This window comes from Mercurialis annua, linkage group LG5 (assembly GCF_937616625.2).
Source record: "Mercurialis annua linkage group LG5, ddMerAnnu1.2, whole genome shotgun sequence".
Lineage (NCBI taxonomy): Eukaryota > Viridiplantae > Streptophyta > Magnoliopsida > Malpighiales > Euphorbiaceae > Mercurialis > Mercurialis annua.
This window is the reverse complement of record NC_065574.1, coordinates 10,593,185-10,616,987: the sequence shown is the minus strand read 5'-3', so window position 1 is coordinate 10,616,987 and position 23,803 is coordinate 10,593,185. Positions and strand designations below refer to the sequence as shown.

The window sequence follows — 23,803 nt, the reverse complement described above, 5'->3', positions numbered from 1 at the left end:
ATAAAACGGTTAACACGACAATTATATAAAATCCTCAATTTAAATCTATTTTCATATATTAACGTTTTCTATTATAAAAACGTTAATATATGAAAATAGATTTAAATTGAGGATTTTATATAATTGTCGTGAAAAAACGTTTGCAAAATATTTCTCCAAATTGAACTAAATCATTCACTTTTTTTTTAATTTACTAAATTAAATTAATACAAAATGTATTGATGGACTAAATGCAGGCAATGAAAACATATTCCACAAACCTGGAATCTGCAACACCACAAAAAACAAATAACATATACAAGAATTAAAGTTCATGAAAACTAATTAATTTAAAGGTGAAACGTAATCTTGAGGTCCATAAGGTTCAAATAGTTCAGCAAAGATTCCTTTTTTTCTCTTTGGGTTCCATCCCATATCTTTGCAAAGTTGATCATTGTACCAGATATGAATGCTTCCGATACACGATTTCTTATAGTATGATCCTGCATATCTCTTTTTGAATTTATTCCAATTTTCCACATTTTTTTCCATTTCGTCTATGCTCGGAATCTTGAATCTCCGATCAAGAAGCTCTGATAGCCATCTGCATTTTATGTCCGAAGTAAACATGTTTGACAGACTTTCTGAATATCCAATTACCGCTAGTTGCGGAATCCGCGGATTAATACATTCCCTGAGCATCAGAGTTTAGAGTGTATTATTAAATATCCCTGACATGTTTTGCCAAATAAAAGGTTATAATTTGCAGACTCTCAACTTTCTTCTCTTTTCCATAGTAGTTAATTTTTTTTATTTGTTTAATAAAACCCTTAAATTTTGATATTATAGCACTAAAAATCACCGCATTTTGTTCGACACAATTTCTATAAATTACCTTTCAAATACAAAAAGGAAAGAAAATACTAACCTGTAAAGGGGAAGTGTTGTATCAGGGGATCCAATTATGCATTCTTGAAAGAATTTGGACTTAAAAATGTTTCTGAGCTTTTGGTGACCATTAAATCCTGTAGCTAATATGACTATGTCAGTTTCTAGAGGTTGGTCCTGACCATCTATCATAATACCGTTTTTGTAAAAGCTAAATTTGGGAGCTTTTGTGAGAATGATGCTTCCTTCTTCAACTTTATCATAAAAATTATCAGGTAATGTTGTGAGTAAACAAGAACTGATTTGTTCATAAAAACCATGTTTGGGTACCATTCCGTATTTTGCCAAACCATGCTTGTGCTTGATGTGGCTTTCAACAAATTTAGCAGTTGCCCATCTCTGTAAAATTTATAACTTTTCATTACTAAATCAACTCCTAAGTTATTGTTTCTTTCTATTGACATTTTGAATTAATTATTGAAAATATTTTTAAAATTGGGAAAATTACAAAATTGACATAAAATCGGTCAAAATTTGCGAAAATATTATTGAATTTCTTTTTTCATTTTTGTACGCTCCAAGTTTTCGCTTTTTACCCAAAAGTTTTCAGATATATACTTGAAGTATTTGATAATTATTTAGGAATTGATTTTTTGTAGGTAAAAATAAAAGGCTTAATCACCAAAAAAAACCCCACCTTTTAGCCTCTTTTCAAATGCACCCTGACGTTGCAATTTTGTCAGATGCACCCTAATTCGCACCTTTGGTTTTCAATTCCACCCTCAAGTACTAAATTGATCTCTTTTTCATTTGAAAAAAGTTAAAATAAGTCATTCATTTTTAACTTTTTATGTGAAAAAGAGTTCAAACAAGTACTTTATAAGGGTTTTTATGAATTTTTCCCGAGTGAAAAAAGTCCAATTTAATTTTGAGGGTGGAATTGAAACTCAAAGGTGCGAATTAGGGTGCAACTGACAAAATTGCAACGTCAGGGTGCAACTGAAAAGGGACTAAAAGGTGAGGATGTTTTTGGTGATTAAGCCAAAATAAAAGCATAAAAGTTGAAAAGGTTTGCGGTTTTTAGGGAAAATTAAATCCTTAAACTTCCAACATATTTGAATTTTTTTGATAGTTTTGTAGTTTTTTCTTTAAATTTTGGAGCTCTAAATACAAAGTTATATATATCACAGAAACGAGAAAATGGAAGCGGTAAAACAACAAATTTTTAAATAGAGTTATATGATTTTAAAAGTCATTTTAAAAATGCGGAAATAAAAAGTTGAAACATAAGACTGAAAAAACTTATGTGCAACATAACTATATATATTTTTTTAAATAGTTTCGCCATTTCCGTTTTTACATTATATCTCCGTGCTTCATAGCTTAGGCTGGGTTATTAAGGAAATCAAAAATAAATTTGTAAAAATTAACAAACTTTATGTACCAAAGGAGAAAGAATTGTTGCGAGGAGACTGAGAAGAAAACTTTCACCAGGCTTATGAACGAGAAGCTCCGAGAAACGATTAAGGTAAAGAAATGTTATAGGTACTCCCCATGGAAATTCATCAGAAATGTGCCAATGTGCTTTCTTATACAGAAGTTTACATGGATTTTTAATTCCTGCAGTTTAAAAAAAAAAACGAGTAAATGGTCATTTCGGAGTCTGAATTTATAATTTGGAATCAAATAACTCTTTTTTTTTTACCGGAAGAACGGAAAAACAATAGTCTTTATTTTTAAGTCGTCTATTTTTAGGTCAATTATATGGGCAAACTAAACCATCCTAGATCATTCTGATCCATCAACTTGTTCATATTTTACCTTAATAGACCTAAAAATTAAAAATATTATCCTTAATTGATCAAAATAGCTGAAAATTCGTCATTTAACCTCGAGTCATGATCCTTTGCTCGCATAAAAATTGAATCAACACTTATTTTATCGGCTTAATCACCAAAAAAAATCCTCACCTTTTAGCCCCTTTTCAGTTGCACCCTGACGTTACAATTTTGTCAGTTGCACCTTAATTCGCACCTTTGGATTTCAATTCCACCCTCAAAATCAAATTGAACTTTTTTTACTCGGGAAAAATTCATAAAAACCCTTATAAAGTACTCGTTTGAACTCTTTTCCACATAAAAAGTTAAAAATGGATGACTTATTTTAACTTTTTTCAAATGAAAAAGAGATCAATTTAGTACTTGAGGGTGGAATTGAAAACCAAAAGTGCGAATTTGGGTGCAACTGACAAAATTGCAACGTCGGGGTGCATTTGAAAAGGGGCTAAAAGGTGGGGTTTTTTTTGGTGATTAAGCCTATTTTATCAAGGCACAAGCATAACCTAATGAAATTACCATTTTGTGTGGCGCACTCCATCGCAATGTCTAATGCAGATTTCTGGAAGCCGACGACAGCTACTCGCTTCCCTTTTACGAAGTTGGAAGCAAGTTGATGATCCATGGCATAGAAATCCATGGAGTGTATCACCTTGCCGTTAAATACTTCCGGGCCCTTTCCGGGAGGAAATTCCGGGATATTTGGAACATCACTTGCACACCCTGTGCACAGCATCACAAACTCCACTCGGCATACCTGTTTTAAGCTACAAGTTATATAATAAGGCTAATTTAACCATTGAGATTAATGCTCTCCAAGTGGTTATGAAATGCGCCAAAGAGGTACAACATCGCAATTGTTTTAGAGTTGTTATCATAGATGGTAAGACTTTTTTTAGGATAATTCTAAAATGTCCAATTAGTTATTCTATACCAGTTATTTCTAATTAAGTAATGTTTAGATCCATCAAAATGAATCTGAGTAGCGTTTGATGGTATATTTTAAAATATAATTATTTTAAAGAAATTCAATTTTCAGTCTAGAACGAACTCAACTAAAAAATCATATTTTTTTTACAATACTTCCAATTTCTTTTTCTTCGTCGCCCTTTAAATTTAATAATCATCTACTATCAGTTTTCGTTTTTTTTTGTTTCGTTTCCATTAGAATTTAACAAAAATTAATATATGTCCAAAATCAAAATGAACCGTGAAATAATTTTTTTTAATATATTAAACCCAATTGAATTGAATTAAAAAAATTAATTTTTTCGATTCAAATCGAATCAAACCAAAAATATTTCTTCATAAAGAATAATTTTTTTCAAAGCAAATTGTAATGGTTTGGTTATATCCAAAATTAAACCGAACCAAAAAAAAAATTATTTTATAATATTGCAAACTGAAAAATAGCAGATTTTGTTTTTGTAAAATCTAACTAAGCAGAAGTTTTTTATTTATTTGTTAAATCAAATTGAACCAAAAAATTTAAGGATCAAATTTTTCAATCAAATCGGTAAGTTCGGTTAGCGTTTGCCTTGGTTATCTTGGTTGGATTGATATTAAAACTAAACTAAACTTTTTTATGTCCAAATCGAACAGAACTAAAAAAAAGTAATCTTTTTATAATATAGAGCCGAAAAAAATTAAAAAATCATTTTTATTTTTTCCAAAACCAAAACGAACCAAAATTTTCCAATTTTTATAGAATTACATTGAACTGAATTTTAAAGAATTTTTATTTTTCAAATCAAATAGAACTGATAAGTTCGGTTTACAGTTAACTTAACTAAATTTCTTACGCCCACCGAAAACAGAATATTTTTTATTTAACCAAACTGATGCAGGTTAAAATAATTTGATTTTTAAGATTCGTGTTAAAAAAATAGATTTGTTTTATTTGTTAAAATATTTTTTACTTTACGTTTTTTGTTAATTTTTGAAATGTTATAATATAGAATAATTTTATTGGTTTATCTATTTAAATTTTGGTCAGACCAATAAAAATTAAAATTATCAAATTTTTAAATTTTGGTCAAATTTTTTATTTTTAAAGCTGGATCATATCAGACATTGATTTCCGCTCGAACTGGTTGAACCGGTAAATTTTTCAAACAATATAGCTAATGAATTACAATTCAAAATACATCATTTGCATTCTTATTAAATCAATCAAAGATTGAAAAACTAAACTGAAATGCATACACATACCTGAGTCAAAAGAGTTTGGTTATGTTGAAATTGAACATTCCATTTCCCCTTAGAGCTAAAGGCCTCCCCATTGCCCCCCCATAAACTCCAAGATTTCATTTCTTCTTCTGAGTGACCTTCATAGTCAACGCTGATAACTTTGGTGTTAAACCTAATATGCTTAAGCAAATCAAAATGGCGGGCATAAGAGTGAAGATAATCCATGACTTGCTGTTGGGTAGGAAACTCTTGAACTGAATCTGGCCATGGAAAATCTGAGAATTGGTAGTCTTGTTTAGGAGTTTGAAGACGACAAGTCTTAATAGTTTTACCCCAAACGCCTCCAATTCCACTTCTGGATTCAAAAACAATGGGTTTGAATCCCTTTGAGAGTGAATATTTGCATGCAGCAAGCCCACTAATTCCTGCTCCTATGATTGCTATTTGTTTCTCCATTTTTTTAGCTTCTTTATGAGCCATTAGCTCTAATTATCATTTTTCATTTATACATTTATATCTCTTTTTTTTACTGTAGGATCTGAAAGAATTTCTTTATTTTTTTTTCATTTTTTTGCAGTTGTACAATCAGTATATAATATAAAGATTTTCAAAAGATTGTTAAAAACAATAATAAACAAGCAGTAAATTGTGCAAGAAACGTTTTTTTTTTTTGGCTTAATACCTTATTTAACCCCTATACTTTACCATTTTATTCCATGTAAATTCTAAACTATTTTTTTGTTCCATTGAACCTCTTAACTATTTTTTTTGTTCTATTTAACACCTAAACTTTACCACTTTATTCCATGCGACCTATAAACTAATTTTTTGTTCCATTGAACCTCTTAACTATTTTTTTGTTCTATTTAATCCCTCAAACTAAACTATTTGTTCTATTCAACCCCTTAACTAAGTGTTTTTTCCAATGAACATATAAACTATTTTTTTTACCCATTTAACTTCTCACACAGTGTATTAATTTTAAAAAATATATGAATATGTTTCTTACAATTAAAATAAAGAGCGATGTAATTTATATATTATTTAAAAATCTATTTAAGGATTAATAACTTTAAAAATCATGAATTTTAGCGTGTTTTATAATTTAAACACAAACTTAAAAGATTCGTAATTGATTTGAAAATTTTGAAATTGTAAAAAATTAAAAGTTGGTATCTTAAAATTTCTAAAATTAAAAATTTGAGTTAAATTTACAAAACACACTAAAATTTATATTTTTTTAAACAATTAAACATTCATTTAATATTCTCAAAGTATAATAAATTTATGTATTTTATAAATATCGTTAACCATAAGAGACAAACTCCTTCTATCATTATTTAAATATAAAAAAATATTTGCATTTTCAAGAAGTAATATCATTTAATTATTTGATCAACTTTAAATATTTTTTATTTATTTCTACCCTTTTATTTCTAATTTATACTGTCGTCAACAATTTACAATAATATTATTATAAATTCATTTAAAAAAAAAATCATATGTAATTGTATATAAATTAATTTATTAAATAGTTGTATTTTTTAGGAGGTTAAACGAGTAAAAACTAAAAATTAAAATGTGCAATAGGCAAAAAGAATAGTTAAGGGGTTAAATAGAACAAATAGTATAGTTTGAGGTTTAAATAGAACAAAAAATAGTTAAAACGTCTAGTGGAATACGAAATTAGTTCAGAGGTCACAAGGAATAAAATGGTAAAGTTTAGAGGTTAGAATAGAACAAAGAAATTAGTTAAGAGGTTCAATGGAACAAAAAATTAGCTTAGAGGATGTAACAAAGTGGTAAAATTTAGGGGTTAAATAATATATTAAGCCTTTTTTTTATTTCAAAACTCTTTCACATTTTTAATGTGTAACAATTTTAAAGTTAATTAATTACTTTATATTATTTTTTTTAAAATTCAAAATAAACTTTTATTTATTGTTATCTATCGAAATATGTAAATAAAAATAAAAATTAGTGACTACACAAAATAAAAATAAAATTGAAAAATAAAATAAATATTAAAATTTATTATTATTAATTTTATTTTTGTAAATTTTATGATAGTACGAAAATAAACAACTCTATTAATACAGACAATACAGAGTTAAGAAATATTGCAGCTATGTTTCTCACAATATCATAAGATATTATTATGTTTGTATACTTTGTCAGAGATGAAAAATTGCAGTCATTCATAATATCATAACATATTATATCTAATGAAATTGCAACTACGTTTCCCACAATATCATAATGTATTATTATATCTGTATGCTTGGAATGAGTTGTCAGAGTTGAAAAATTGCATTCACTCATTAATATCACAAGATATTATATATAATGACACATCCAATACTTGCTAGTTCTGACTTTATAAATCCTTTTGTCATGGATCTAAGTTCTTAAGTTATTGTACTGCTCTATTGTACACGTTACATTCTGAATAAGAAATATAAAAATAATTGCACTTGAAGAAAAATAAAGTTCTATTAAAACAGTTAAGAGCTATTGTTACTAAAAATTATTATTTTTAGCTTTTGTTTTTCTATTTAAGCGCAATTTAAAAAGCGCCTCATCACATCCCAATCTTTTCAAATTTTCATCTCATAGTCTGTGGGTTTTATGTATTTTAATTCCATAAAAATAATATCGTGTTTGGCTGTACGAATGACCAAAATACTATCGTACAAAACACTTAGATTATATATATTGCCACAAAATAAAAGGTTGGGAGTATATAGTTCTGCGTTTTCTGGAATGTACATGAATCGAAAAAACATAAAAGGTTGAAATATTTAATAACTATAGCCCAATAATTAAATATGACGATTTCTATCAAAAATACAGTTTATATTATCTTGTAAAAGAATATATTTGTTTCATTCAATATTGACTATTATTTTTTTCTATTTTATTTGTTACTCAACACACTTGCTAAATCCATCTCTAGACTCTTATACTTTACAACTTTTGCTTAAAATATTCCTACTACGGAAAACTTATCTTTTCAAATTCTATACTTATCAAAGTTCGAATTTTCAAACCCTTATACCGAAAATCATATCTTTCCAGTTTACATATATTTTGGCAAATTTGTTCATCTACTTTACACAAAAAAAGGCATGAAAATTGAAATTTGGCTCTTATACTGTAAAACTGTTGATGCTTTTCGAAGTAGGAGTTTCCTAAATAAAGGTGATGAAATATATGGATCTTAGGATGAGTTTTTCCATTAATAAAATTAATGATATAATTTTCTATGTTGTATTTTCAAGCTATAAAAGAGGGGTATAAAAATATATATTTTTAATATGTGTGAAAATAAAAGTGACTTTCAAAATGATATGGCATAGTAGGTAGTGATTTACTTCTAGATCAAGATTCTAATAAATATTTAATTGAACAATTATCAAAAAAAAAAAATTTCTTGTTTATATAGTATGTTTTATTGATTAGCTTATTCTTAATAGTAGCTGTGAATGGTTCTGATTTTCTTTTTGTATATTTATTTGAGAAGAATTTATCCCACGCAATTATTACTTAATTTTTTGTCATTAAATATTTCATATGGTAACGCATTGTTGTTTTGTTATACGAATAAAATGGCGCAAAAGTTGTGTTGTATAATTTTCCTTATTTAAAGTATAATTATTGAATTTTTTTTAATTTTTTTGTTTATAATATAAACTTTTTATATTATCAATTTCGTCTATTATTTTAATTTTTAATTTCAATTATAACTATCTTTTTAAATTGAAGTGCTAAAAAAAATTCATATATACCTCCATATTTAGAATTCTTGATGGGAAAAAGACAAATTAGAACAATATGAATCAATTTGATATCTCTGTTTTTATATTTGTTTGCCAATTTCTAGTTAATTGTTACGTTTTATTTGTTTATTGCTAGTAACTTTGATTTGGATTATTTGTTCATTTTGGTTACAAACGCTTCTCAAACTATTTACTAAACGAATGAAAATTTTAATTGAAATGATTCTTATTAACTTATATTGTTCTCGTGGGTTCGACAATCCAGATGTCATAATCTATTTACAACTTGAGGCGATACCATATATTTGCGGTTTTCACCAACATGTATCAAAAATGTCATATTTCCAATTTATATACTTGTTGGCACATTTATTCATTCACGCCACACAAAAAGGCAAGTTGAAACTTGGCAAGTATATGGATCGAAAAGATAAGTTTTCTGGAGTAGGAATTTTCTAAAACAAAGTGATAAAATACATGAATCTTAGGATGAATTTTTGTATTAATGAACCTAATAATTTATTTTTTTATATTGTATTTTGAAGACATAAAAGAAAGGTATACATAATATATATTTTTAATATTTAATGAATTTTTAAATATTTGATATATATTTTTAATATGCGTGAGAATGAAAGTGACATTCAAAAGGTGTTGGAATATGCCTAGAATTCTAATTCCTATTTGTATTAGGACTCTATTAATAAAGTGTTTGGGAGAAGGATAACTTTGTTATCATTGGCTAATTAGGAAGTATAAATCCAATTAGGATTAATACTCCTAATGCCATATATTTACTCACTATATATACACTACCTTATTCACCTTTTAGAAGACACCAAAAAACGAACACACAATGTAGACATTGATGTGAATAAGGGGAAAAGGGGGTGTGTGTGATGTGAGGAATATAAATTAATTCTTACCCTTTTGGGTACTTCTTGTAGAGAGAGAAACACTTTGTGGGTTTTTCTTCTAAGGGCATATTTACTAGAGATGTTCTCTATTTGGTGATTCTCCACCAATTTTGTACTCCTTTTGATGATTAGTGGATGGCTCGAATCTTTCGCCCGTGGATGTACGCTTTAAAGCAGAACCACGTAAATCTCTTGTGTTATTTATTATTTTGCTATATTGTTATTTGTTGATCAAATCCATAATTAAATACCTACCAATGGTTTCGATTCCGCTGCGCATACCAATCCGGTCACGAACCGGTCACGACAATTGGTACATAAGATTCAACATCAGTCAATGTTACAACAATTGGTATCGGAGCCAATAATACTTTGCCATAATAACCATAATTCAAAATTAAATCTGAAAACCAAATTAGCTCCGATACCAATTGTTGGGTATTAAAATTTTTAAGGAGATTTTTGTGATGGAGATCAATATGCTACTTTGAACTACAAAGAAGAAAGGTATGATTTTTCTAAACACACAACTATTTGAGGATTTTATAGAGCCTTTGTAAGATGAATGATTGGGGTAATCTCTTTATACTCTCATGAAATTCTATTAGTGATTTGAATCTAAAATTGCTTTTAAGAGTTTATTGAATGAAGAGTTCGTTTGGACATAGTCAGATTTTGATAAAATCATGACATTGCAAAAGAGATTTTGTTTTGAATAAGTAGCAATCTTAGACACAAGACGGATTACAATATTTGTAATTTGGAACGGCGTCACTTTTAGATCACTCATAAGTCAATTTGTTTGGAGATAATTAGATGAGAACTGAATGCTAGCGGTTACAGGCGACTCAGGTTAGAGAACCAGTCTACGCTTAAAATTGCAGCATAATTGTTTTTTATCCGAAATTTATGCAGATTCGGTTTGTTCATATCACATATGTGCCAATTTCGATTGGTTTTCCGTCTACAACTGAGTTGATAGTGGAGTGTAGTTATGGGTAACGGTCAATACATGCAGAATTTTGGGATATTGGTTCAGTCAAGGGCAAGATGCATAATGAGACGGTTAGAGCAATAATGAATGTTCAACATGATTTCTATATGCACATGTCTGGTATCTCAATATATAAAACTACGAGTTTTATGGGTTATTTGGCGATGAAGTGAGATTGAATGCTGCACTTGTAATGTATGCTCATTGGGTTGGTCGACTTATGAAGATTAAGGGATATGCTACGACCTCAACATTTGTTTTTTGATTTAATCATTATAGGCTACTAATGACGTTTGTTTCTGGTATCAGTTTTAAGACCAACAAAATTCGAAGTTTCGTGAAATTTTGATTGATACACCCGAAGATAGTAAATCTTCAGTCATTTTGGTTTCAGCAAGTTCTAGACGTTCTTGAAGCTTGTATGGTCCTCCTCAAAGAACCTATTTTGGAATAAGTTCAGTTTGGACTTAAATGGAGAAGGTGGAGCACAACAGTAATCACAGTTTATTGGAGAATTCAAGTCAAGGTGGAGATTGTTGGAATATGCCTAGAATTCTAATTCCTATTTGTATTAGGACTCTATTAATGAAGTGTTTGGGAGAAGGATAACTTTGTTATCATTGGCTAATTAGGAAGTATAAATCCAACTAGGATTAATACTCCTAATGCCATATATTTACTCACTATATATACACTACCTTATTCACCTTTTAGAAGACACCAAAAACCGAACACACAATGTAGACATTGATGTGAATAAGGGGAAAAGGGGGTGTGTGTGATGTGAGGAATATAAGTTAATTCTTACCCTTTTGGGTACTTCTTGTAGAGAGAGAAACACTTTGTGGGTTTTTCTTCTAAGGGCATATTTACTAGAGATGCTCTCTATTTGGTGATTCTCCACCAATTTTGTACACCTTTTGATGATTAGTGGATGGCTCGAATCTTTCGCCCGTGGATGTACGCTTTAAAGCAGAACCACGTAATGTGTTATTTATTATTTTTCTATATTATTATTTGTTGATCAAATCCATAATTAAATACCTACCAATAGTTTCGATTCCGCTGCGCATACCAATCCGGTCATGAACCGGTCACGACAATTGGTACATAAGATTCAACATCGGTATCAATGTTACAACAAAAGGGTATGACCTATGATAAAAGTATAGATTCCTCCTTCTTCAAGTAATACAATTCAGCAACCTGTATTTAATCATGCTGCTGCTATTGGTTCAAGATAATTGTCCTGGATTGCTGAGCTGGAATTCTGAATTGCTGAGTTGTATCAATTGATGAGTTAATGAGCTGAGAAAGACTGATAACTACCATTGATGAATCTATGTTGATAAAAATACGCAAACGTACGTAATCGGCAAGTGATACAAACTATGAAATCCGGATATCGTAACCACAGGGAAAACTACTAAAGACAACCAGTTAGGAGACGTGATTTGGATAGTTGAAAGGATATTTTTGGTTGTTTGAATAAATTAAAAGGCAAGATTAAACTATTGTAAATTAAATAAACTAAAACTGTAATTAAAACGGTGTTTAACAAATATGGGAATAGCAGGGATTATTAATCTTCATTATGTTGTTTATTTGATTCGGGTTATGGATTGAATTGTTCTACTAAAATTCGGACTAGTCGTCTCTCAAGCAATTGCAGGCAAAAGCATAAAACTAACTGATAATAGCTTAATTATTCACTCTCGCACAATGATTAACCTAATTACTAAATAATTCAATATTTATCAAGTAAATCCTATGAACATGCACTCGTTAATTCACTCTCGCGCTAGTAACTCCTACGTTCTTAATTATGTTATTCTATTTCAATTTTATTCTCTCGAGCTAAAACTAAAATAAATGGCATAGGTTAAGTGATCAGATTAGACTAAACATTAAGAAAAATAATTAAAACCTAGCAAGAACAAAAATCCATAATCCAATTTGTTTAAACAGGCATAAATCAAATCAATAATCCCCAACGAAGGGCTTACCTATGCAACAATAGATAAACTTAAGAAAATATAAAAGGAATTCATTATGAGATTAAAATAATAATGAATATGAAATTATGATTAATCGTACCTTGTCCGAATGTAATCTAACAATAATTGAAGTAATAATGCAGAAATAAATCGATCCAAGAACGAAAAGATGAAAAGCTATATTAATCTAGAGTTTAAGCTAATACAAAACTAAGCGAACTCTTGTACAATGTTTAACGCTAGTATTTATACGGCTTCCGTCTTCAATTCTGACATTAGGTCAAGCTATGGTGAACATCCAGAAGTGTCCTCGTGATTTGCGGCTTCGGAACTAATTCAGGGCTATTTTTGTCCATTCTGGTCGTAAGTCTGACTCAAGTGTGCGTTCGTGCACAGGAGTGTGTGAGCGCATACTATTCTATTTGCATGGGAATGTGTGAATGGACATTGGAGTGTGCGATCGCACACTCCCTCCCTTGGGCAATTCCCCATTGGACTGTCAACAAATATAAAAGGGTACAAACTTTATAACCTAGTAACTAACCGTATTTTTGTCTCTAAAAATGTTATATGTCATGAGAATTGCTTTCCTTTGCTCAAAAATATTGTTAATAGTTATGCAAATTATATTATTCCTAATGCTCATTCATTCTCTCAAACAATTGATCCTATCTTTGATCCACAACCTATTATTTCACCATCTCCTTCTATTTCACCTCCAACTAGTCCTTGGAATTCACCAAGCTCTTCTCAAACTCAACCCTTACCAACCACAATTTTTCACCTTGTTGATTCCCCTATTCTTAGAACAAGTACCAGAACAATAAAAATGCCAACCAACTTTTTTTTGCTAAAAAAATGCCAACCAACTTAAAAGACTATCAATGTGACTTACCTTCTCATTCATCCAACCTCATTACCTCTCCTTATTCTATCTCAAATGTTCATGCTTATGAAAATCTGCCTACCATTGATCATAAAGTGTTCTCTGCTTGTCTTACTGATCTCAAAGAGCCATCAACATATCATAAAGTAATTAAAAGCCAACACTGGCGAATTGCGCTGAGTGCAGAACTTCAAGCACTTACAGATAATAAAACTTGGACTCTCTCATCTCTTCCATCTGATAAGCAACCAATTGGATGTAAATGGGTATTCAATGTTAAATACAAGTATGATGGTACTATTAAAAGATACAAGGCAAGACTTGTTGCTAAGGGTTGTACACAACAGCCATGATTAGATTACAATGACACTTTTAGTCATGTTGCTAAGATGTCCACCATCAGAACTCTTCTTGCAGTTGCTGCAATAAATAATTGGCACCTATACCAATTAGACATCAATAATTCCTTTTTACATGGTGATCTTCTTGAGAAAGTTTATATGACTAATCCTTCTGGCTTTCATAATCCTGATAACAAGGTCTGTAGACTTCACAAGTCTCTTTATGGCTTGAAACAAACTATCAGGCAATGGCACACTAAACTCATTGATGCTCTCATTACAAAAGGTTTTATTGCTGATGTCTCTAATCCTTCTATGTTCGTTAAGCACAATAATGGTTCATTCATAGCACTTCTTGTCTATATTGATGATGTTATATTGTCCAAGCATTATTCTTCTATAATCTCTATTGTCAAAGACTATCTTCATGATCTTTTCAAGATTAAAGACCTTGGGCCCCTCAAGTACTTCATAGGGTTGGAAGTGGCAAGATCTAAATATGGCATAAAACTTTGTTCACGCGAATATGATCTTGATCTCCTTAAGGACACTGGTTTCATTAATTCTAAACTTGTTCCTACCACTATGATAAATTCCATAAAACTCGCTAAGTCTGATGGTGTGCCTATTTCTGATATCCATCATTACAAACAATTAGTGTGGAAACTGTTATATCTATGCACAACAAGACCAGATATCCAATTTTCCAGTCAGCAATTATCTCAGTTCATGGATTGCCCTACTGATATTCATCTCAAGGCAGTATATAGAGTCTTAAGATACATCAAATTTTCCCCAAGAAAAGGCATCTTTTTATCTGCAAAATCTTCTCTCCAATTACAAGGTTTTACTAACTCAGATTGGGCATAATGTATGGATACTAGAAAATCATTCTCTGGTTATTGTGTCATCCTTGGAGCATCCTTGATCTCATGGAAGTCCAAAAAGCAAAAAACTGTGTCCAGATCCTCTTCAGAAGCAGAATATAGAGCTTTAGCAACTCTAACTGTGAACTGCGATGGCTTTTGTATTTGCTTAAAGATCTATGTCAGCGTTACTCTCAGGCAGCTTTGATCTTTTGTGACAGTCAATCTGCTCTTCACCTTGTCCACAATCCTGTGTTTCATAAATGCACCAAACATATTGAGATTGATTACCATGTTATTAAAGAACATAGTGCATCTACTGCATGTTGCTTCTGCTGGTCAATAAGCTGATGGTTTTACTAAGGTTTTGGCCCATGCTATGTTCTCTCAAGCTATTTCCAAACTGGGCCTCCAAGATTTGTATGCTCCAGCTTGTGGGGGTGTAAAAGAACAGATGCCTTCTTTTGCAGGTAATGCAATTCAACAATCTGTTCTTAATCATGCTGCTGCTATTGGTTTAAGATAATTATCCTAGATTCCTGAGCTGAAATTCTGAATTGCTGAGCTGTATCAGTTGATGAGTTAATGAGCTGAGAAAGACTTATAACTGCTATTGATGAATCTGCCCATGTTCTTGTATCAGATTCATTATTAGTTTGTTAGTCTGTTAGCTATATTGGTAGCACACACTTTAAATGTGTTTTCTGATTTTTGTAATTGTCTTACCACATCAGCAAGAGTTAGTTACTCTGCTGTGGTATAAAATGCATCTCTGTATTTCTTTCATTTTAATGAGAAATACATTTTTTTCTTAATATATGATATACTCATATCAAGCTTCTAATGAATATTAAATTGAACAATTATTAAGATAATAATTTTATTGTTTATAAATTATGTTTCATTGATTAGCCTATATTATCTTTCATTGATTAGCCTATATTCTTAACAATTCTAAATTAAATTCTACTATCTAGCCTTAATGCTAATGGAATTAAGCTGTTAATGGTTGAGTTGTCCGAATCTGCTTTGCTATTTGAACATTTATTTAAAAAGAGTTTATCTCACACAATTATTATACCATGTCATGTTTATAATAATCAATAAGAGTTTACATTAATTTTTTTAATTTCCTTTTAATTTTTTATAAGTAAATATATTCTACATGAATAACGCATTATTAGTTTGTGAATGACATGACGCGATATATTTTTAATTTTCCTTGAGGTTTAATCATCAAATGTTTTTAATCTTTTTTGAATATTTTGTTTAGGATAAACTTGTAAAATGGTCAATTTTAAATATATTTTTCAATTTTCAGTTTCAATTCTAACTATTTGTTTAAATTAAAGTGTAAAAAGGTCCAAATATGCCTTCATATTTAGAATTTTTGATGATAAAAAAAAGATTAAAATAATATGAAGCCATTTGATAAGATATTTAATTTTCTTTTCACTTTTAATTTGAACAAATTACTACTATAATTAAAACTGGAAAAATTATAAACGAATTAACATCAAGTGTTATGAAAATTTGAGCCATATATAAAAAAAAAAGTCAAAAATCAAGAGCAATTTTATATGATTAAGCTATTATTTAAAGATTAGTTTTTCTCTACAAATTGCATCGAAACTTGTGAAGTTTTATTCTATCAGAAATGGATACCAATAAAATGCAGCTTCTTCTTGATGCTCCTGGCATTAAAGGAAAATCTGTGAAAATACTATCTAACCATTCTTTAATTGATTATGTTCAATCTATCATTCTCAATACCCAAGTTAACAAAGACCCATTTTATATTCTAGATTTAGCCGCTGTTGCTTCACTTATGGAAAATTGGTCTCGTCAGCTTCCTATGATTCAACCTTTTTATGCTGTCAAATGCAATTCAGATCCTTCGCTTCTTGCCGCACTTGCTGCGCTTGGCTGCAACTTTGACTGCGCGAGTAAGGCCGAGATTCTGTCCGTTATATCGCTCGGAGTCTCACCTGATCGTGTAGTCTATGCAAATCCTTGCAAAGCTGAAACGCATCTAAAATACGCTGCTAACGTTGGCGTGAATCTAACAACATTTGATTCAAAATACGAAATCGATAAGATCTCGAAACTGCATCCAAAATGTTCTTTGTTGCTCCGCATTAAAGGTCCGCCCGATAGTGCATCCAAGTGGGCGCCATTAGGTTCGAAATTCGGCGCTCTTCCAGAAGAAGTTGAGCCGCTTCTGAAAGCTGCTCATGATTCCGGGTTAACTGTGTCAGGTATCTCCTTTCACATCGGAAGCGAATCAACCAATCCTCATTCGTTCCGCTCAGCTATTGCTGCTTCCAAGGTCGCATTTGATTCTGCCACTAAACTAGGCCTGCCGCCAATGACTATTCTTAACATTGGCGGTGGGTTCACTGCGGGTTCTTTTTTCGACGAAGCAGCTATAATAATCCAATCCGCCCTGCAGGATTATTTCCCCAATAATCCAAAACTGACCGTCATATCCGAGCCTGGCAGATACTTTGCCGAGACAGTTTTCACTCTAGCAACCAACATTATCGGAAAGCGTGTGCGCGGAGAAATGAGAGAGTATTGGTTAAATGATGGTGTTTTCGGATCATTTCTATGCGTTGCTTATGGCATTGCACCTCCCGCGAGCATGGCTCTAGCGTTATCTTCAAATTACTCGAACCCTACGTGCGAAGGGATGCCGACGCACAAGTCGACATTGTTCGGACCTACGTGTGATTCTGTTGATAAAGTTATGGAGGACACTGAATTACCTGAATTGGAGACAAATGATTGGCTTATGTTTCCAAAAATGGGTGCCTATTCAACTGCCTGTTCAACCAAATTCAATGGTTTCAGTTCAGATGTTGTCTTCACTTATCTTGTAATATGATTATTAGTCGAATTAAAATAAACTTTGCATCAGATAATATTGTATTCTTGTTTCGTGTTTACAATTGTCTTTAACATTCAACGATTTCTTTAACTCTTTGATTATGTCTTTTAATAGTGATCAACTTTTGATTTCAAATAATTAGTTTTTTTTTAACTCATTTTTATATTTTAATTTTATTTAAAAAATTACTTCTTGTTATTTTTTTACGACAATTCAAGGCAATATTTTTATAAAAGTATTCATTTTAAACTACATATATAACATTACATAACTCTATACAGTCGACTCTCTAATAGTTAATATTCTATAAATTAATAATTCTAATAATTAATAAAAAATTGAGAGAACCAACTTCGTTCCACGTCGGATAATTAATAATTCTATTATTTAATAATTAATAAAATTTAAAATATATTCTACATGAATATTAATTATTAGAGAGATTTTTTAAAAAAAATATAACAATTGATGATTTATTTGAGGCAATACTAACCTTAATTAATAAAGTTAAAGTTAAAATACCATCAAATTATGATTTTCTTATTATTTTGAAAAATTTTAAAAGAAGTTATTGAATAAACAAATTAAAATAAGTAAAATATCTCTAGTATAAAAAATATTAAAAATTATTTTACTTTATGAATACAACTTTTTAATAATTATTTTTTAGTTTGATATCAATTGATATTTCTTAAATTGAATATAAAATAATTCTTTTAAATTGAGTGATTGTAAAGTGTATTTAATTAGTTTTTTTATAATATAATATTAATATTAGGTCTATTAATGTAGATGCTTTAAAATATTTTTTATAATTTTTTTTATAAAATTTAATAAATTAATAATTCTAATAATTGATAAAATTTTGATCCACCATGTGTATTAATTATCAGAGGGTCGACTGTAATTATTTAATATGTTTTTATATATGTATAAATAATTATAGACAAATGATAAATTTAAAAATAATCACAAATTATAAATCTCAAATAATTATAGATACATAAATCAATCCTAACAAAAATTTAACATAAAAATGCAATATATTAATTCATATAATATCGTATAAAAATATAAATTAACCATTAGAAAAATTAAAATTTTGTGCATAGCATTTCAATCTTTATATTGTGATTTATATCTGATCTTACATTTATAATTGCTTTAAAATTTATAATTTGTCCATAATTTTTTTTATGCTTAAAAGTAATAATAAAATTTTAATAAATTGTATAAGAACACAATAGAATTAGAGATATAAATTAAAAAAAATAAAGAACTATGATAATATAAAAAATATATAGCTCATAATTGTTAAGTAAGCAAGTAAAATTCTACTGCTATAGTAAAAACAAAATGAAAAGAAATTTTTCAAGGTAGCTGAGGGTATATTAGTCTAATTAAATACAATTGGAGTGTGGTTATAAACAAAGGGTTAACGCGTCCTCTAAATTTGTGACATGGGGTCATCTAACTCAATTTATATTTTTTTGAGCAACTAACCCTAAAACTCTTCATTTTTTTAATCAAATAACCCCATAATTATATTTTTATAACGCGTAAAATACAAATTGGAGGTGAGGGATGCAAAAACGTAATTAGATACTTTTCTAATTGTTGCGATATAATTATAATAGATCTATTTTTTGAAATAAAAATATAAATTAATGGGTTATTTGACCTAAAAATGAAGAGTTTTTGGGTTAGTTGCTTAAAAAATATAAATTGAGTTAGATGATTCTGTGTCATAAATTCAGGGGGCATTGACCATTTACTCGTGTGGTTATTATAAAGTGTTGGAGTGGGAAAATCTCACCCCTATTTATATTTATATTTATATTTAATACATATCTTTTTTTTATGAATAAAGAAAAGCTTTCATCTTAATTTATAGGCTTAAATGCATAAAAAATCACCAACTTTCGCGTGTTTTTGGTATTTAACACGAACTTTTAATTTTGGCATAAAAATTCACGAACTATCTGATTTTTGCAATAATAACACGAACATCATTTTGGGCATAAAACAACACCGTTTCTCCCCTTAAACGGCGCCATTTTTGCCTTAAAACGACATCGTTTTTCGAAAAAAAATGCAAGCTTGGTCTTATATGCAAAAATTTGATAGTTCATGTATTTTTACGCCAAAATTAAAAGTTCGTGTTAAATACCAAAAACACGCGAAAGTTGGTGATTTTTTGTGCATTTAAGCCTAATTTATATATATTATAATTTTGAACTCTAAAAAAGTCTTCAACATAATCTTACCACATGTTTTCATATATTTCAAAAAATATGTACTATTATTTTAAATTTTTTTAACTTTTTTTTATATAATTAAAAAGGAAAAGCATTTTCTTTAGATAAAAAAATTATTAATAAGTTTAACAAAAAAGAGTGGAAGACAAATAACAAAAAAAATTACAACAAGTCAATGAGACTTAAAATAATTTTTTTTTATCAGAGGTGGAAATCGACTCTTTCGAATCTCATGTTAGTTGTTAGTTATTGAGGCGTGGTTCGAACCCACAACCTCTCAATGCACTTAGAGACGCCTTAACCATCTAGGCTACACCCATATTGACAATGAGACTTAAAACAATTCAAACATCCAAAACGGATATTAAACACTGTAAGTCACCGAACTTACTTGTTATTACAGAAAGGGTATTAAACTTCATTTTGTTACAAAAAAGTCACTAAACTATACATTTTGTTACAACGAGATGTCACTAATATAAAACGCACCGTTTTGACACTAAAACGCACCATTTTTGCTTATGTGGCAAGCCGGAATTACAAATAGGAATATAACTCAGTGACCTTTTTGTAATTCACGATAAGTTTAGTGACCTTTTTATAACAAAATTTGACCGAATCCGCCGTAGTGACCTCCAGTTGCAATAAAAGGTATAACTCAGTGACCTTTTTGTCACAAAATGAAGTTTAGTACCCTTTCTGTAATAACAGATAAGTTCAGTGATATAGGGTGTTTAATACATCACTCTGGAAACTGAGAATGGAAAGAAGAACAGTACATGTACAACTGCACGATAACATACTCAAGTAAATCAAAGATTCTTTTATTGAGCACTTTCCACAATTCTTAAATGAAAAAAAAACATATTATTGCTACTATAATTCGAATAATTAGAGATCAAACAATGGAAGGCGAGTCTCTGTTGAAGGAAGTTCGGGAACCGGCGGAAGACGATAGATCAACTAAGAAGGCAAAATTTAGGGAAGGTGAAAGCAGATCGGCTCCTCCAGCAGTTATGTCCTTCAGGGATAAGCTGACCCAGTCTGATAGGGAAAGGGAGGAGATTCTTGCAGGTTTTACAGAAGACTTTGAGGTGGAGGATGAAGATGTGAATGTGTTCAAAGAGGATGGGATGACTGAAATCTCTTTCTCTGAGAGAGTTAGAGAAGAGCTAGCTAAACAATGGAATACTACGGTAGTCATTAAGCTTCTAGGAAGAACGATTGGATATCGGAATCTATGCAACAGACTGGAATCGATGTGGAATTTTACAGATGCTTTTGATGTTATTGATCTGGAAAACAACTACTTTCTTGTGAAATTCAAGAAGGGCTATGATTTGGAAACGGTTCTCACCGGTGGTCCGTGGGTTATCCTTGGCCATTATCTCTCGGTCCAGCAATGGGGGCCTAGTTTTGATGTTTCGAACGACAATATCAGGTTCATTAATGCGTGGGTTCGTTTACCGCGTATGCCAATTCATTACTACAACAAAAAAGTTCTGAAATATATTGGTTCGGTTATTGGTAGAGTTATCAAAATCGATTACTGCACTGAATCTGCGGAAAGGGGTAAGTTTGCTCGTATAGCAGTTGAATTGGACCTTAAAAAACCGTTAGTATCTCAATTCAGACTGGATGGGAATGTTCAATTTGTTGAATACGAGTGCCTTCCTCGTATTTGTTTTGAATGTGGTCGTTTTGGCCATGTCAAAGACTCCTGCCCGCACATTATCAAGAATGCTATAGCGTCGGAGGGTGAGGTGACTGCCATTGCCGGAAAAGGAGGTGCGAATGTTGGTGGCGAAAGCAAGAATGGAAAGCCTACTTTTGGGCCGTGGATGATGGTGGGGAGAAAAGGTAATCTGGCAGGAAATAATGGCATTCCTTTTCAGGGACAAGGATCTTCTGCTAATCAGGGAAAGAATATCCCTACTAACAGATTTGATATTTTAAATATGGAGGGAGCCGAAAAAGATATGGAGGTTGAGGAAATCCCGCAGATATTAGAGGAAGCTAATTGCCCTATTAGTTACCCTAGGACTAAAACAAAAAAGGTTATTGCCAAGGAATCTCATGCAAAGAAAGACCAAAATGGCCCCAGCCAACAACAACATTTTCTTCAAAAGCAGAATTCCGTGACCAGCCCAGAAAGCCCAATCACTATGGCTAAAGCCCGGTTTGTTGTGAAAAATGCTAGTACGTCCCTTGACACCATGCATCATTCAGTGGTTACAGTTAATTACAACTCTGAAAATCAGAATCCTAATATCCCACCTGGATATGTTACTCCATCGAAAGATTGCATGGAGAGTTTGGAAGTGATGAATATTGATCCTGGACCTATGGATAGAACTAGTGAGATTGCTAAGATTTCCAGTAGCAAGAACGCTAGTGATGTGATTAGCCCTAATATGATGATTGAGGATGCTATAACAGATGTGGAAAACCGGGAATTCTTCGTTTCTGAAGATATGGAAGGGATTTCGCATATCCCGTTATAATTATGCCTCTCGTTACCTTCTTTTTGTTCATCGATGTCTAACAATATAAAGATTATGGTGTGGAACGTCCAAGGAGCGGGATCAAAGAGTTTTATGAGAGTTTTTAAGAATTTCTGCCGTAAATATTCCTTCGATATCATTGGTATCCTGGAACCAAGAATCAGTGGTATCAAAGCTGATAGATTCATTAAAAACAGTGGCTATTTATTTTCCCACAGAGTTGAGGCGGTGGGTTTCTCAGGGGGTATTTGGATTCTCTGGAATCAAAAGTATGATATTTATGTGTTGAACAATAATAAATACTTTGTTCATTTGAGAGTTGTCGACGGGAACGAGACTTTTTTACTTACTTTTGTTTATGCTAGCCCTAACGCCACCCTTAGGCAACATGTTTGGGCTGATTTGAATGTTTTGGCTAATTCGATAGCAGAACCGTGGATTTTAGGAGGCGATTTCAATGCGATTTTGTATGACAAGGAGAGAAAAGGGGGAGCTTCTGGGAATGGTGGTGGTTGCAGACAGTTTGGAAGTTTTTTTGAGAACCACAAGTTGATTGATCTTGGGTATTGTGGGTCTCAGTTTACTTGGAAACGAGGTGGTTTGTTTAAAAGGCTGGATAGATTTATATGTAATGATAGGTGGACTTCGAAATTCAACTATTTTTATGTCCTTCATCTCCCCAGACTTCAATCCGACCACAACCCCATCTATATTCAGTTCAATAAGCTGCGCCACCTTTCTTCAGGGACGAAACCTTTCAAGTTTCAGGCGGCGTGGATTGGCAGTGATGGGTTTAAAGACTTAGTTCGGCATAGTTGGAATAATTCTAGTCCCCTTGATGATTCCATAAACAATTTTTCTGTCCAGGCAACTAAATGGAATGCTACTGTGTTCGGCAATATCTTTAAAAGAAAAGACACTCTCATGTCCAGGCTCTATGGGATTCAGAAAGCTAGGGAATTCTATAACTCGGATAAGTTGAACGTGTTGGAGGCCGAGCTTACGAAGGAATTGGAGACTACTTTATATCAGGAGGAACTTCTCTGGCTTCAAAAATCTAGAAACGATTGGGTTATTGACGGGGACCGCAACACGAGATTTTTTCATAATAAGGTGAAAGATAGAAGGAGAAGTAATAGTATTCGAGTCCTCCATGATTCTGAGGGTAACATTGTGGTGGATCAAAGTTTGCTTAAACAGATGGCGACTGAGTTTTTCTCCATTCTCTATACGAGAAGTAATACTGCTGATAGCCATTTTCCTGTGCAGGGCTGTTTCCCTTGCCTGAGCGAGCAGCTAACTACTGACCTAGCTAAACCAGTTTGCATGGTTGAAATTAAAGAGGCTTTGTGGGATATGAAGCCTCTTAAAGCCCCTGGCAGTGATGGTTTGCATGCTATGTTTTTTCAAAGTCAGTGGGACATTGTGGGTGGGAGCGTGTGCAATTTTGTGAAAGGGATTTTTGCGGGGAATAATATG

At 31.2% G+C, this 23,803-nt stretch overlaps 2 protein-coding genes across 2 annotated transcripts; one reads left to right on the top strand and one right to left on the bottom strand.

Annotated features, from left to right (window-relative positions):
* Nucleotides 1–203: 203 nt before the first annotated feature.
* Nucleotides 204–5,448, bottom strand: LOC126680299 (probable flavin-containing monooxygenase 1). Its single transcript, XM_050375400.1, has 5 exons — nt 4,914–5,448; nt 3,222–3,459; nt 2,312–2,487; nt 908–1,266; nt 204–673 (listed from the first exon to the last, which is right to left on the bottom strand). Exons 1-5 carry the CDS (start codon nt 5,370–5,372, stop codon nt 325–327), a joined length of 1,581 nt encoding a protein of 526 aa, XP_050231357.1. The 5' UTR covers nt 5,373–5,448; the 3' UTR covers nt 204–324.
* A 10,853-nt stretch (nt 5,449–16,301) lies between these two features.
* LOC126682431 (ornithine decarboxylase 1B, chloroplastic-like) lies at nt 16,302–17,643 on the top strand. Its single transcript, XM_050378120.2, has one exon. It carries the CDS (start codon nt 16,330–16,332, stop codon nt 17,557–17,559), a length of 1,230 nt encoding a protein of 409 aa, XP_050234077.1. The 5' UTR covers nt 16,302–16,329; the 3' UTR covers nt 17,560–17,643.
* The last annotated feature ends 6,160 nt before the right edge of the window (nt 17,644–23,803 follow it).

Bases quoted from the DNA above. Each gene is read 5' to 3' on its own strand.
- LOC126680299 (XM_050375400.1), bottom strand. From the start codon at position 5,372: ATGGCTCATAAAGAAGCTAAAAAAATGGAGAAACAAATAGCAATCATA. The intron at 1,267-2,311 runs GTACATAAAGTT...TAAATTTTACAG, and splicing joins CAACAATTCTTTCTCCTTTG to AGATGGGCAACTGCTAAATT. The intron at 674-907 runs GTTAGTATTTTC...TCTGATGCTCAG, and splicing joins ACAACACTTCCCCTTTACAG to GGAATGTATTAATCCGCGGA.
- LOC126682431 (XM_050378120.2), top strand. From the start codon at position 16,330: ATGGATACCAATAAAATGCAGCTTCTTCTTGATGCTCCTGGCATTAAA.